The 13,973-nt window shown below is 43.8% G+C and overlaps 2 protein-coding genes across 3 annotated transcripts; both read left to right on the top strand.

Annotated features, from left to right (window-relative positions):
* Window positions 1-896: 896 nt before the first annotated feature.
* Window positions 897-2,438, top strand: rpl14 (ribosomal protein L14). The gene is made up of 6 exons (XM_085900780.1): window positions 897-949; window positions 1,606-1,707; window positions 1,778-1,872; window positions 1,958-2,057; window positions 2,142-2,195; window positions 2,329-2,438. The coding sequence occupies exons 1-6, from the start codon at window positions 947-949 to the stop codon at window positions 2,398-2,400; spliced, it is 426 nt and encodes a 141-aa protein (XP_085756906.1). The 5' UTR covers window positions 897-946; the 3' UTR covers window positions 2,401-2,438.
* Window positions 2,439-3,754: 1,316 nt separating this feature from the next.
* On the top strand, window positions 3,755-13,878 carry snrka (SNF related kinase a). 2 transcript variants are annotated; one of them, XM_085900569.1, is made up of 8 exons: window positions 3,755-4,042; window positions 6,480-6,818; window positions 6,892-7,110; window positions 7,311-7,557; window positions 9,591-9,732; window positions 10,064-10,276; window positions 10,365-10,499; window positions 11,260-13,878. In XM_085900569.1, exons 2-8 carry the CDS (start codon window positions 6,696-6,698, stop codon window positions 12,458-12,460), a joined length of 2,280 nt encoding a protein of 759 aa, XP_085756695.1. In that variant the 5' UTR covers window positions 3,755-4,042; window positions 6,480-6,695; the 3' UTR covers window positions 12,461-13,878. The 2 variants fall into 2 exon arrangements, with proteins under 2 accessions (XP_085756695.1, XP_085756696.1); XM_085900570.1 differs by lacking the exon at window positions 3,755-4,042 and adding an exon at window positions 4,066-4,258.
* The last annotated feature ends 95 nt before the right edge of the window (window positions 13,879-13,973 follow it).

A 13,973-nucleotide genomic window follows, 5' to 3' on the forward strand; every position in this document is an offset into this window, starting at 1 on the left:
GGATCTACATTGTATCCTGTTCAGGTATTTTTTTGTACAAATAAGGGACTGATATATTCTCTGTTTATTGGAAATTAGAATAAAATATGACGTTGCTATAAACCAAATGTGGTGAGTCTACTGAGCAATCATTTATCATCTGACTGTTTAGTCTTTACACCATAATATACAAAACAGATACAAAACATAATAAAAACATAATACAAAACATAATAAACATGCTGGTGGGATAAAAGCGGCAATAACTTAACTCCCACCCCCTTTTTTTCCTCACACTCTCCTTTTACTAATGGATTTGCCATTTTCACATTTACTGTAAAAATTTAATCTGTACTGTCCAATTTGAACATTTAATTCTAACAGCAGCACGAAATAACATGGCTACAAGATGAAAAATAGATTCATGAGCTGCACCGCCGCACTGTGGTAGTTTTAGGTACTACATCTGACCCGCACACAAGTACAGTTCCCGTGTCTTTTGTGGTCATTGGATATTTGGTTTGGAAGCAGATATTAACACACTAAAAATAATAAATTGCGTCAACGTTGGTTGGGGGGGGGGACGTTGAGGGGTTGAAATACCTGACCCCCCCACTCATGAAACAAAATTGCCATACTTTTCCTGTGTGATTTCTGGAATGACCTCTTGAGATTATTTGAGCGTCTCCTAATAAAAGACAAGCCTACCAAATTTCATATTGATAAATCAAGCTGGCTTGGGCTCTATATTTTTTTCAACTTCTTAGGTGGGTCACTAATAATAAATATAAGTATTGCACTCTGATTCTAGACTACATATCACTTTATAAATTTTATATAAAAAAAATGTTGCTCTTTGACGGACCAGATTTAAACTTCACACACTGCGCATGCGTATAACCTAAGCGGAAGTTTCGTCACTTCCTGCCGTAGCCCGTGTCGTTCTTTCTGCTCACGGGCTGCCATCATGGTAGGTTCGCTGAAACACACTTAGCATTTTCTCTACGACGGTTTTTCTTAAATATACGATCCAGTTGCTATACCATTGGCCATATGTAAACTCAGAAGCATCCGTACACGCTTTCTTGAACTTTCTAATGCTGCTGTGGTGCTTTATTTGACGGTAATACTTGTACGTAAAACGGCGGCTATCTAGCGCTGTACAACGTGGTCCGAATAGTAGACGAGGCCGATAGCACTCCTGATGCTAACGGGTTTCAACCCAAAATCGAAACTCTAATAATCGTCATTTGACCATAACATGCGCGTGATTAACTGTACTTCAAATTTGTTATGACGTGTTGTTGAAATAATGGACAACCAAGTTGAACCTTTGCGCAGATTTCGAGTTGAATTTTAACTGTCCACTATTGATCACCACATTCGCACAGTTAATACAGATTACACTTGCTGTTTTGTTTACATGCTTTCTCCTCTAATGTTTTGCATAGAATAGGAAAATTTTCACATTGGCCGAATTATTTTTGTGAACAATGTTGACTGTTGCTTCAGAATCAAAATACAGTATTACTGACTCCTCTTAAAGCAGAAAACTAACTGAAAGTCAAAGATATTTCCAAACTATTCAATAATTATACATTAACAATCTGATTTGTACTTTCTCAGGTGTTCAAACGCTTCGTCGAGATTGGACGCGTCGCCTACATCGCTTTCGGGCCTTACGCCGGCAAGCTGGTGGCCATTGTCGATGTCATCGACCAAAATAGGGTATGTGCTATACAAACAATGTGATTTTTAACTGAACAACGCTTAACTGATTGGTTTGTGATATTTGCAGGCACTTATCGATGGTCCGTGCACAGGCGTGAAGAGGCAGGCTCTGCCCTTCAAATGCATGCAGCTCACGGACTACGTCATCAAAGTACCTCACAGGTGAGTTTTACTGTTTGTCTGGTGAATAAACGGCCGGAGGTCCATCGATGATTTCATGTCGGCGTCTTTGTGTGCTGGATCTTAGTGCACGTCAAAAGTTTGTGCGGAGAGCTTGGGAGAAGGCCGAAGTCAACGAGAAGTGGGCGAAGAGCAGCTGGGCCAAGAAGATCGAGGCAAGAGAGAGGGTATATATTGTTTGTCATACTTTTAAACACCCAGCTCCCTGGGTTGAAGAGATGCGCTGCATAAACTTGACTTCTTTTTTGCAGAGGGCCAAAATGTCCGACTTTGACCGCTACAAGGTGATGAAAGCCAAGAGGATGGTAAGAACTTCCACTTTTTGTTCAACTTTGTTTTCAAATATTGCAAAATTACACTTGAAACCTCCCGAATGGATGTGGGAAAATGGTGGGTCTGTTTTGGATGTATTTTTAATTCCCGACCTTTTTGGTGCAGAGGAACAGGATCATCAAGCACGAGGTGAAGAAGCTCCAAAAAGCAGCGGCGTTGGCGGCAAAGAAGAAGTAATTTTTTTTCTCACAATAAACATTCTGGTTGGTTCCACACTTTTATCTGGTCCTTTGGATGTTATGGTTTCACTGGAACTGTTTTGATGGGGAGTAAGCATATAGAATGAGAGTAGCCGTTATAATACGAACATATTTGAAGGTATGTGTTTGCAAATTCGCCTATTTGCATTCTCATTTGACGGCGTCTTTTGTCACTTGCAGCATGGCTTGTTTATGCCGAGGGAACACTTTACCATATATATTGTCCTAATCCCAATGATTTGACTGTCTAAATATAGTGTACGCTTCTCTGATGGGCTGTCACAGAGTGGCAAATTAAAACCGATTTTCAACATATGCAAATGTGACAAATGTCTTGGAGCGTTAGCAACAGACCTTTTTCTATCGTTAGTACTCTGCATGTAAGTGGTTCAGGAAATGATCAACACTGAGTTAATTACTGATGGATTTGGGAGGGAGGGGGGGGGGGCGATGTTACACAACAAAGTAGCAAGTACTTCTTTGTGCCACTGGAGGGCAGTATGTACATTGAAACTGTTGCTTTGTGTTCCGTGTATTCTTTGCAAAAGAAGCCAAGAACCTAAGGCTATAACAAAATAATTGGAAAGCAACCGTAACTTATCTAGTTCAAGTGTGGTCTTCACACCTAAGAAAGACATTCGGACTGTATTGTAAATCATTTTTTAAATTAAATGTCGCGCTCCCTGCAGTCCAAACTAGTGACTGGCCGTAATCCAACTGTGTGATAGCTCACCGGCCAAGCAGATCCTGCTTGAACCCGTACCAGAGCATCTTACATAATCGGCTAGAACATTGCCCGTGTGCCTTGCCAACTCTTAACACCGTCGCGCTTCAAATAGCACATTCATAAATACACTCTTTAGGCAGTAAGCTTTTTATTACACATTGATTGCGGGATCTGCCGTTGAGATTTTAAAATCATGCAGTTTCACAAAACCCCCAAGTCCCGTTACTTATACGGAATAAGGAGAAAACTATATTTTGGGAGGAATATTGCACTGTTTTAAAGAGTAACTATTCAGTGAATTAACGTAATTGTGACGTCAGAGCTGGTCGCTGCGCATTGACAATCAAGTTGACGTTGTGTAGCAACCGGAAACTAGTACATTTATTTTTAGAAGTAAAACACCTAATGGTTGACGTTTGATTTACCAAAGTGCAATTCGAAAAAGAAGCTAGAAAATGTATGTGTGGTTATATTAGTTTGTTGTTCGTATTCAAATGTTCATAATGTGCCTCCCATTCAATTTGTAATAATTAAGTAGTACTAGAAGAAGCTTTTGGTTTGATAACTACATCGAGCTCGCTTCCTGCTTTAGCGCTAACCACATCCGTCGCTTGACGCAATCGAAGGAGAGGACTGGAGCGAGCTCCGAGTGAGAGAGAGAGAGAGAGAGAGAGGCGTTCAAATTTTATTCTGAGTCTCTTTGGGTTTAAAACGCCGTATGGTTCAACCCAAATCGGTTCTGAGCATCACCGGAAAGTTAGCGGAGCGAAGCACTGCTGAAAGCCGCAGTTTCAGCGGCCGGATCTCCGTGCGGCCTTGCCGTCTGGTTAAAGAGAGCCCGAAGCGGACGAGGAGTGTGACTGGGCTGGCTTGCTTCCTTCTGCTCGTCGTGGTAAGTGGTGCATGCAAAGCGAACGCTGGTTCCGTGGGCTCGGTTAGCCATCTGTATCAAGTTAGCCAGGTTCGACTAGATTCCACTGCGGGATTTTTTTCCCCAGCGTCAAGTAGATGCGGGGTCATTTTTTTTTCTTTTAGTGGGGGAGGTTTGTTGTTGTTGTCAATCCGCACTACCGTCCATTAGATGGAGGCTGAGGGGACCCATATGGCGGTGAGAATGAAACAATGCTTTGTTGACACTGTTGCTATTCTTGGAGTCAACTATTTATAAAATACCATTCAAATGTATTAATTTCTTTATGAATTGCATGTCAAGTGTGAATTGGAAAAGGATCACTCTTATTAACACGAATTTTAGTCACTACTAATGCATGATGGATTAGTGGATTAAAAAGGGCAAAGCCAACCAGCCAGCCATCAATTTTCTACAGACTATATAAAATAGCAACTGGGGCTTGGTAGTGTGGAAGAGCTGGAATACGAAATTAAGAGCTCTAGACAGGAAGACCAGATCTTTGATTTTCTAACTTCAGACCTGTAAGGTAGGATGTAGGTTATTATAACCTCAGGACAAATTCATCAATGAACCTAACATGCATCTTTTTGGAATGTGCAATCATTCAAACTGTTGCGAGGCAAACATGCTAACTACAATGCTCAGCTCGATAACAATTGTTTTGTATTTTGATATAATTTCTACTTTTCTGGCCTATTTAGATTGCCCCCCTTTCAAAGAAATAATATTAGGATATGACAGAATAACATTTTGTAATCCACACACACTGTCTTTGTGTTTTGAACCCTATGTATTTGGTGATTATGTCAACATCAGTCTTTTTTTTTTCCCTAAAACTTAATTGTTACTGTTATGGACATCAAACATAGAACTAAAATGTTTGTAGGACTTGATTAGTGTTTGTGTAGCTGCAGTACTCTTAGAGAAGTGATCTGCAATAATGGGAATGGGAGTTGAGTAGACTTGCATTAAATATTAATGTGATTCTGCAAACTTGCCACTCCTATATACTGATTTGTGTCTTGCCATAATATCAACATTGGCACAAAAAAAAAATGCTCATAAAGTCAATGAGTTGTGTGCCTATTTGTAAGTTTGGGAAACCCTCCTCACAACCATTCGTAATGTGAAGCTACTTAAATATTCAATTTATAACTTTGTAGTGGTTCAAAGTGGAATATTATGTAAATCATTATCTTAAATAATCTTGTTACTTTAGCCCTTTTAACCCTTCATTGTCATATTATGTAAGAAACTCCATTGAATCAGTCTTTATGTCACATGGCGGCTTATGATATATTAGCTCCTGTCACAGTATGTGTTGCGTTTGTATACACACCCTTTATAAAAATCAAGACGCTTTGCTCGTTTACGTAACATACTCCTGATGTGAATTTTCAAGAAGCGACTTCGATGGATTTACGTGCTCACACATTTACGCCTCATTAGGTAACCTGAGCACCAAGGAAGAGATTAAGACAACACACACTGACCACACGTAACATGCCATGTGTGGCACGTCTCTTCAAGCAGGAGAAAACATGAGGCACACCTGTACACTTTATTTTTTTTCTTTAATTAGCATTTCCATTTAAAGCCATGTCACCCAGCCCTAATTTCATCATGCAGACAAATGATTCGAATATTTTATTTCCTGCCCCGCATGATCTATTTGGCTGTTCCTATGAACACCCTTGGCGACAGCTTGTCTTGGTGCTGCTATTGTTCCTTTGAATTTAGGTGAGTGTGGGCACACCTAGGTGTGGATCACCTCGCAGGAATGTTCCATGCCTGTACTCGGCATGCCTGTCGTGCACGCCGTGTCGGCTCGGCATGCATGCAGGTAGGCTCGTGGAATGTCAGGCACCTCCCCCCCGGCGCGTCTCACACACGGGGGTGCGGCGCCTTTTGACATGATTTCGGTTATCGGAATGAACGTTGGTTAACGGTCCCCTGTCGGGTGACCTCATTATTGGAACTTTATTGTTCTGTTGAACACCTTTTATGGTCTATAGTGTCATTAACAGTCACATCTATTTGTAAATCTTCAATAACTTTAAAATGGCCATATTGAGCAGACGATATCACGAGAAATAAATCAGCTAGTCTTCTTTGCTAGCGTCACGAGAAACATAAAAAAAAAAAAAAAAGAAAAGCTTAGCGCTCTTATGACTGCCCTGAGCAATGACTGGAAAATGTCACGATGTGTCTAATAGTGGTAATGAAGTCTGCACACCAGGACACAGGAGGTCAATTTAATGCCTTTGTGCAATATCTAATATTATTGAACAAGCAACTTATCGTAGCAGCCGTTTGGCACGTTAAAAATAAAAACAAGAATGTCCGGGGAGGTTTTATTGTGCTGCTGCTTATTCTAAAAATAAAGTTGACCTCTAGGATTTTTTTTGTCCCATAGAGCACGACAAGATGGGACTAAAGTGAAACTTTTTGCCGTCGTCCCCTGAAGCCATTTCAGCAAGCAGCTACTGGCCTCCTTCTTCTTATCTTACCGTGCCACACCTCAACTGACAGTCAAGGCCCACATAAGACAAGATGGACGTCTGACGGAGGGACCAGAGGGTGACACGAGACTTCTCCTCCCCCCCCCCCCGCTTCCCGCCAACGCCCCGCCATGGCTGGCCTCAAACGTCACCATGACGGGAAGATCGCCGGGCTATACGACCTGGACAAGACGCTGGGCCGCGGACACTTCGCCGTGGTCAAACTTGCTCGGCACGTCTTCACCGGGGAAAAGGTCTGCTTGTACACAGCTAATATTTTGTATTTCTTGTGCCTGCTCCTTCTGACTGACTCCTTTGACTTTTCAGGTGGCGGTGAAGGTGATCGATAAGACCAAGCTGGACCAGATGGCGCGGGGCCACCTTTTCCAGGAGGTACGCTGCATGAAGCTGGTGCAGCACCCAAACGTGGTGCGCCTGTACGAGGTCATCGACACGGCCACCAAGCTCTACCTCATCCTGGAACTGGGGGACGGCGGCGACATGTTCGACTGCATCATGAAACACGAGGGGGGCCTCAGCGAGGAAGTGAGTCCGATTATGGCTTCAATCAGCAATTGCGTTCATGGGAATATGACAACAAAGTCTGTTTTGTCTACCTCGACCGGGTAGTATTGCGCAACAACTACGGGATACGAGCCAAGCGACAAGTCATTAAACTTAATTGTGACGCATTTCCTTTTGTCGTTATGATCATCCTTTGTATCCCCCCCCCCCCCCCCCCGCAGGTGTCCAAGTGTTACTTCGCCCAAATCGTGCACGCCATCTCCTACTGCCACCGGCTGCACGTGGTGCACCGTGACCTGAAACCGGAGAACGTGGTGTTCTTCGAAAAGCAGGGCGTCGTCAAGCTCACCGACTTCGGCTTCAGCAACAGGTTTCAGCCGGGGAAGAAGCTCAACACCTCTTGCGGCTCGCTAGCCTACTCCGCCCCCGAAATCCTGCTCGGGGACGAATACGACGCTCCCGCCGTCGGTGAGTTGGAATCAAATACAGTGAACCTTTGTTTGGTTCTTTCACGGTAGTCAGAGAATGAATGTAGGACATTCATGCTGATATCAACACTCACACACTTTGGCTATTAAATAAGAGCTGAGGTGTGTGTCTGCAAATCTCCACTACACTGACAGTTTTATCAGCGACTTGATAAGGAGCTCAAGGTTCACATTGCCTCAAAGTGTCCCAGGCTAAATTATGTTAGCGGAAGAAATTTGAATGGATTGACGCATACATAATTGAATGTGTACCAAAGGACCAAGGTTGTCATGATGAGTGTAAATTGTGCTGGAGTACAATTGGACACACAAGAAAAAGGTCAAAATATTATAAGAGCATAAAAAAAAAAGAAGAAAAAAAATGCCTCCTTGCTTTTAACGCCATTGCACATAATGGAGAAGCATTTTTTTTTTTTCTCACTGTGTGGATTAGCGACGCCATTTTCTGCTCCTCGCCTCTCTTATTTTGTGCCAAGCAGATGAGTGTTCTCTAAAGAGTGCAATAATGACATCCTGTTGTTGGACAATATCAGCTGGACGTGAGGTCACATGACCCATTGTGTTGTTTTGTACGCGAGTGCATTTTGTCATGAAGCAGTTTTTAGTCACAGGGAACAATGACATAATAATTATAAGCACAACTCGTGTGTTCAGGGCTTCAAGATAACCCGGCCGCAGTGAGTCACGTGGCCCCGAGCCCACTTTATAACAGAGATAACAAAACCGTCCTCGCTTTCAATCGGCCTTGTTTAGTCTTTCTGGAACTAAAAATACATTGAGATTGAAAATAAAGAGGCTGATGGAAAAAATGCTTATCAATTAAAGACACCACACAATGTTAAGGAAATATCCCTTTAAAATTTATGGCCACCTATTTTCCTTTCTGATGTTATGCGACGTGTCGGCCACCCCCCCTCTTTTTTTTTTTTTTTAACATCCTCCAAATGTCGGGTTAAATATAGACTTCTTCTTTCCACCCCACTAAGCACAAGCTGCACAAACACAAAAAAAAAAAACACGCCTAATAACCGGTCTATTGGTGCAAATGCATAATTCATGAAATATCTGTGCGAGTCGGTATGTTAGCGCATTTTAATAGCAACCAAAACTGCTGCATAAATATTTCGCTTCTTTAAAGACAATCCTACTTTTTATATAGTGTACTTATTGTGTCGAACGGGAAGGTCGGTCTATTGTGTTTTCCCACACCCGCCCGACGATGTGTTGTCAGCCATCTGGTTTTGTAAATAAAGTTACTGAGGAAGGAAGTTGAACGCACCGCTGACGCAAGTAATGAGGGAGACGGCCGCGGTTGCTAGGAAACGTCGGCAGGAGGTAAGATGGTGACTGCGAGCAGCTTGAGACGCCCCGGAGCACAAAAACTTACTGGATGAAATGTATCCCCCAGTGATTCATTATTACTTTCCAATTGTTTTTTTCCTCTCATTATAAATCTTTTTAATTCCTTCCTCAGTAAAAGTGAAGCAAAGTCTGCACGGTAGTTTTACTCCATCTAAGTGTATCAAAGGACCACCGAGCCCCGCAGCAAGCAAAGTTGCTCTTTTTTTTTTGTTTGTTTTTTCTCCCCCGCCTCCTCAAAAATGGCGAAAAGAAGCGTAGCATGAAATTAGCACTTGTATGACGCTGTGCTGAGATGCACACGTTCACCCACTTTCCGCGATATTGCACGCACGCATGTCAGAGAGGGGGGCGAGTGCCCCGAGGGTCACGGGAGTCTCGTCCTCAGTCTGACAGATGCGAATATTTTACGACGACCTCTTCACTGGATGAATTTGCTTCATGCTTCATTTGAACCACTGTTTGTTTTTCTATTTAGGTCAGTAAGCAAAATGACCGGCGAAATTCAGTCAATTCAGTTTGAGTTCTCATTTTGGTTGTAAGATATTTCATTTTCAAAAAGTCAGCTATTTTGCCAATTTTAGACAGCTTGATGGAAAAAAATGGTGTTTATGTCTCCGCTTTAACGCCTCGTTGTCACCTCCCCCCTTGCAGATATCTGGAGTCTCGGTGTGATTCTTTTCATGCTGGTCTGCGGTCAGCCGCCGTTCCAGGAGGCCAATGACAGCGAGACGCTCACCATGATCATGGATTGCAAATACACGGTGCCCCCGCACATCTCCGAAGCTTGCCGAGAGTGAGTCGATGCGCACACACACACAAACAGCAGCTCACAAACGCTCACACGCAGATGGACGAGCCCGCTCGGCAGGTGCTACATATTTCATATCCGCCAATGTGTGAAGATGCCAGTGGAAGCTTCTCCTCCCCCTTGTTTGCACTCGTTTTAACACTGCTCTTTTATTGTGTGCGTGACACAATTGCTCGAGATATATTCATGATAATCATTTTATTTGTGTTATATTGATTATTTGTATTATATTTTTGAAACATTTTTTTTTCAATCCAAACCAAATGGAGAAAATGTATAAAAGTTCTCAAATGAATCAATTAAATTGTCTTTTCAGTCTCATCGGCCACATGCTGCAGCGAGACCCCAAGAAGCGGGCGACTCTGGAGGAGATCGAGAACCACCCGTGGCTCCAAGGCGTGGACCCGTCGCCGGCCACCAAGTTATCCACTCCGCTGGTGTCCCACCGTAGCTTACTGGAAGAAGAACATGGCTCCATCATCCAGCGTATGGTTCTAGGGGGCATTGCCGACCGAGACGCTATAACAGAGTACGTGCCACCGTTTGCTCCTCTGAAATTTCCTGATGAACTTAAATGGCATTTTGGAGATTTTTATGCAGGGCGTCTCTCTTGTCAGGGCTCTGGAGTCAAATCAGTACAACCACATCACGGCGACTTACTACCTGCTGGCTGAAAGGATGCTGAGGGAACGACAAGAAAAGGAGCAGCACAGTCAGACGCGATCGCCCAGCCCCAGCAAGGCTCAGTTCAGGTACAAAAATGCACCCAAAAATAACCTTGAGAACGTGTCAAACATAATTTATACTCCTCGCCAAAAAAAAAAAGCGCATCCAAGTCGTAAACACACCCTCCTTGAGTCAAGGCCGCCTTTTGTGGCGCTGTCTACATTTAATCTGCAACAGATGAACTCGACAACATAGCGACAGATGGTCTCCTTAAGAAAAAACAAAAACAAAAAAACACACACACCCATCCAAATAACACTCTGATTATAATGAACATTTAAAAACGCACAAGAGTAACGATATAATAATTTTTAGTTATGAAGCAGTTGTGATTTTTACATCCAAGAAAATAACGTCCAAAAAAATCATATGGCTGTTTTAAGTGATTTTTTTTAACGCAACAAGAAATGAGATTTTCGCACTGCTTTGTTAGCACTAAAGAGATTAATGCTCAAATACAGTTTATAAATGGAAACTAACACAATGACTAGAAAATACACAAAAACTCTCCTTTATAGCAAGCAATTAACACGAGACAATAAATAGTAAGAACTCTTACTTACGAAGCTTTTCACGTCATAAGCTTTTTTTCTTTTTTTTTTTTTTAAGCTGTGAATAGGCTAATTCTAAAATGCAATTTAGTTTTATTGTAGCGAGCTAACACAACCGTTCTAAATCTTCTTTACGGCTAGCGGTTAACAAATAAAAAACGTGATCGTGTCGATGAGGATGCAAAAAAGATGTTGATGTTTCTGAGATGTTGCTTGTCTGCATGCAAATTCACAGGCAGTCTTGGCCCACCCGAGTGGATGTCCACCAGGATGTCAGCGATGGTTTAGGGGGTCCGGCCATGTCACACCCCGGGGGGCCCCAGTCTCCCGCCCGCAGCGCAGAAAGCCTCCACAAAGGCCCCCGGCCCAAAACGGCACTGCCGGACCTCAGTCAGAGGCAGGACAACCGGCAGTCGCTCGGTGGGAACCAGGACAAGGGGCTCCGGTCTCTCTCTAAGCCCCAGTCCAACCCGCTCAGACTGAGCTCCATAAGCTCAGGGGGGTCTTGTAAAAGTCGCAGTCTCAGCCTTTTTAGCGTGGAGGAGGATGAGGAGGAAGAGAGGGAGGACACTTGTTCCCCCTCTGCTGCTCCCGCTCAAGTGGTGCTCCGCTCCAAAGCCTCGTCGTCCCTCGCCTCGTCCCGTAATCGCTTGACGTCCCGCTTGAGCGCGCCGGTTCTCAACCAGATCCACGAGGATGAGAAAGGGGAGGACGAGGAAGAGGAGGGGGAATTAAAAGGGCTTGGTTTGACCAAGCCCAGCCTCAGCCTCAATCTGAACTCGAGAACAGCCTCGCCCGTCACCACCCAGACGCCCTCCTCGGTGACGAGCGGCGACGACGACACGGAGAGTCGGAAGCCGCCGGAAGCCACCATCGCCGCTGAGGACGGTGAGAAAAGGGAGTCGGCTCAGGACTGCCCTTCTCACTGTACCAGCCCCGGATCCGTTTTGGGCCAAGGCAAGAACTCAGCCAAAGCTTCCAGCGGCCTGGTGGAAAGCCTCAAATTGATGAGCTTATGCTTCAGCTCACAGTTTCACAACCTGAAGGGGGGCGCAGGCGGAGGGACGCCGGGCAACGGCCCGGCAGGCATCGGCGGGGACCCTCAGGAACGCCCCGTGTGGCGTATGTGCGTGGGCGGCTCCACCGGGAGCCTGGACAAGGTCTCGCTTCTGGGGGGACCGTCGCCCCGAGGGAACCTGTACCAGCAGCCGCCCCCTTTAGGGGACGTGCTGGCAGACCCCTTGCTGGAGGGGTCTTGCTCGGGGACCCTGATGCTGGGGGAGCTGGACCTGGCCCGCGAGACCCACAGGAACATGAAGAACCGTGCCCTGCAGATGCCTCTGAGCGACAAGACTCTGTCGGTCAACATCCACCGCAGCCCTAAGGAGGGTCTTCTGTGCAACCCCACCCCTCACAGCTGCTGCCAGGTCATCTAAGGGGGGCGGGTTAGGGTCAGACACACTCCTGCACTCATCGTCTTTTCATTCAGGCCATGTCGAGCTTTTTTTAATTCCATCTCTGTCACAAATGCCATTTATGCCGACTTCATTTTGAGATGATGTGGCCTGTTTAAAAAAAAAAAAAAAAAAGAAAAAAAAAAAGAGAGGCTTTAAGTGCACTCATGTTACGCACACAAGGTTTGCACACAAATCATGTCCAATTTGTAAACACAAACACACTGACTTCACTTGCTGTTCGAAGGAACACCCGAGCGGTTTTCATCTCATTACGTTTTGTTGCACTGTGCTGGTTTTTATTTGACTTATTTTTAAATTATTCTTTTTTAACTGTGGTGTTTTTTTTTGTGTGTGTTGATTTAAAAAGATTTTTAAAAAAAAAGACGACTGAAAGCGTGCTTTCAGGAAACTGGGGACGAATGAAAGAGTCAAGTAAGCTTTTTTTGTACTCCATGGCTTTTATTTTTCTATTTGGAGTGTCCACTCAGAAATAATCAAAAAAAAAACAGGAGCCTGCACGACCCAATGTGCCGTGTGCAGCGGACTTTTTTCGTGTACATATGTAAATACAACTCTGAAGCACTTCATCTCAGTGTTGACGTCTCGCCGTAGAAAAGCACCATGACTCCTCTGTTCCTGCTGGATTATTGAAACACCCACAACTTGAAAAGTGACTCAGACTGAAACAAAAAAAAAAAAGACATAACACACATGTACATACACGTACGTACGTACACCAAAAATGGCAGCTCTTAATGTCGAAAAGGGAATAAAGTGGGTGCAACCTGCTCGCATCCAGATGTTTTACCGGAATCACGGTAGCCGCTGTTGTAGCGTCATTCCAAAAACAACCCTAACGGGGGATAGGAGGGGGTTTTCTCTTCTTATAGCTCATGACAACAGTGCCTCCCTGACCCACATCAAGCATCGCTGTGTTCATTTGGATGTTTGACTCAACCCCTGGTGGAATATTTATCTTGACAGTGCATGTGTCCTTGCTGTAGCAACCTTCAGTGCACCTGTGTGTGTATATGTGTGTGTGTATGTATATATATATATATATATATATATATATATATATATACACAGCTGTACTACCTGAGGGATGAACAAACAGTCATTTTATACTGTAGCCACACAGCAATACCAGCGACTGCAAAATGTACAACAATAATGGATGTGCCATATGTCTTGAGCATATTGTACTGTATGTATATGATAGAGGTATATTAGAATAAACTGATGTGAATGAAAGGGTTGTGTGACATTTAATTGAAAAAAATATATACATTTTATTTGCCTTGGAAAAATTGTGTTGAATTCATATTTGAAGGTTGATTTTTATTTTTAAACACACTGACCTTCCGCTTTCACCAATAAGTGAGCGAGTTGTAATCTCAACATCTGGCTTAGTATTCGACAAAGAGGGGATCAGACTATCGGATGAGGAGCTCGAGGAAGTGTTATCATGATGCAACAACACAAACACACG

The sequence above is a fragment of the Syngnathus leptorhynchus genome, chromosome 20, assembly GCF_054491065.1.
Source record: "Syngnathus leptorhynchus isolate UIUO chromosome 20, UIUO_Slep, whole genome shotgun sequence".
Classification (NCBI taxonomy): domain Eukaryota; kingdom Metazoa; phylum Chordata; class Actinopteri; order Syngnathiformes; family Syngnathidae; genus Syngnathus; species Syngnathus leptorhynchus.

Excerpts from the sequence above, each read along its gene's own strand:
- rpl14 (XM_085900780.1), top strand. Across the intron at positions 1,708-1,777 it reads ATGTCATCGACCAAAATAGG|GCACTTATCGATGGTCCGTG; the intron begins GTATGTGCTATA and ends TGATATTTGCAG. Across the intron at positions 2,058-2,141 it reads AGATCGAGGCAAGAGAGAGG|AGGGCCAAAATGTCCGACTT; the intron begins GTATATATTGTT and ends TCTTTTTTGCAG.
- snrka (XM_085900569.1), top strand. The coding sequence starts at position 6,696 with ATGGCTGGCCTCAAACGTCACCATGACGGGAAGATCGCCGGGCTATAC. Across the intron at positions 7,111-7,310 it reads AGGGGGGCCTCAGCGAGGAA|GTGTCCAAGTGTTACTTCGC; the intron begins GTGAGTCCGATT and ends CCCCCCCCGCAG. Across the intron at positions 10,277-10,364 it reads GACCGAGACGCTATAACAGA|GGCTCTGGAGTCAAATCAGT; the intron begins GTACGTGCCACC and ends CTCTCTTGTCAG.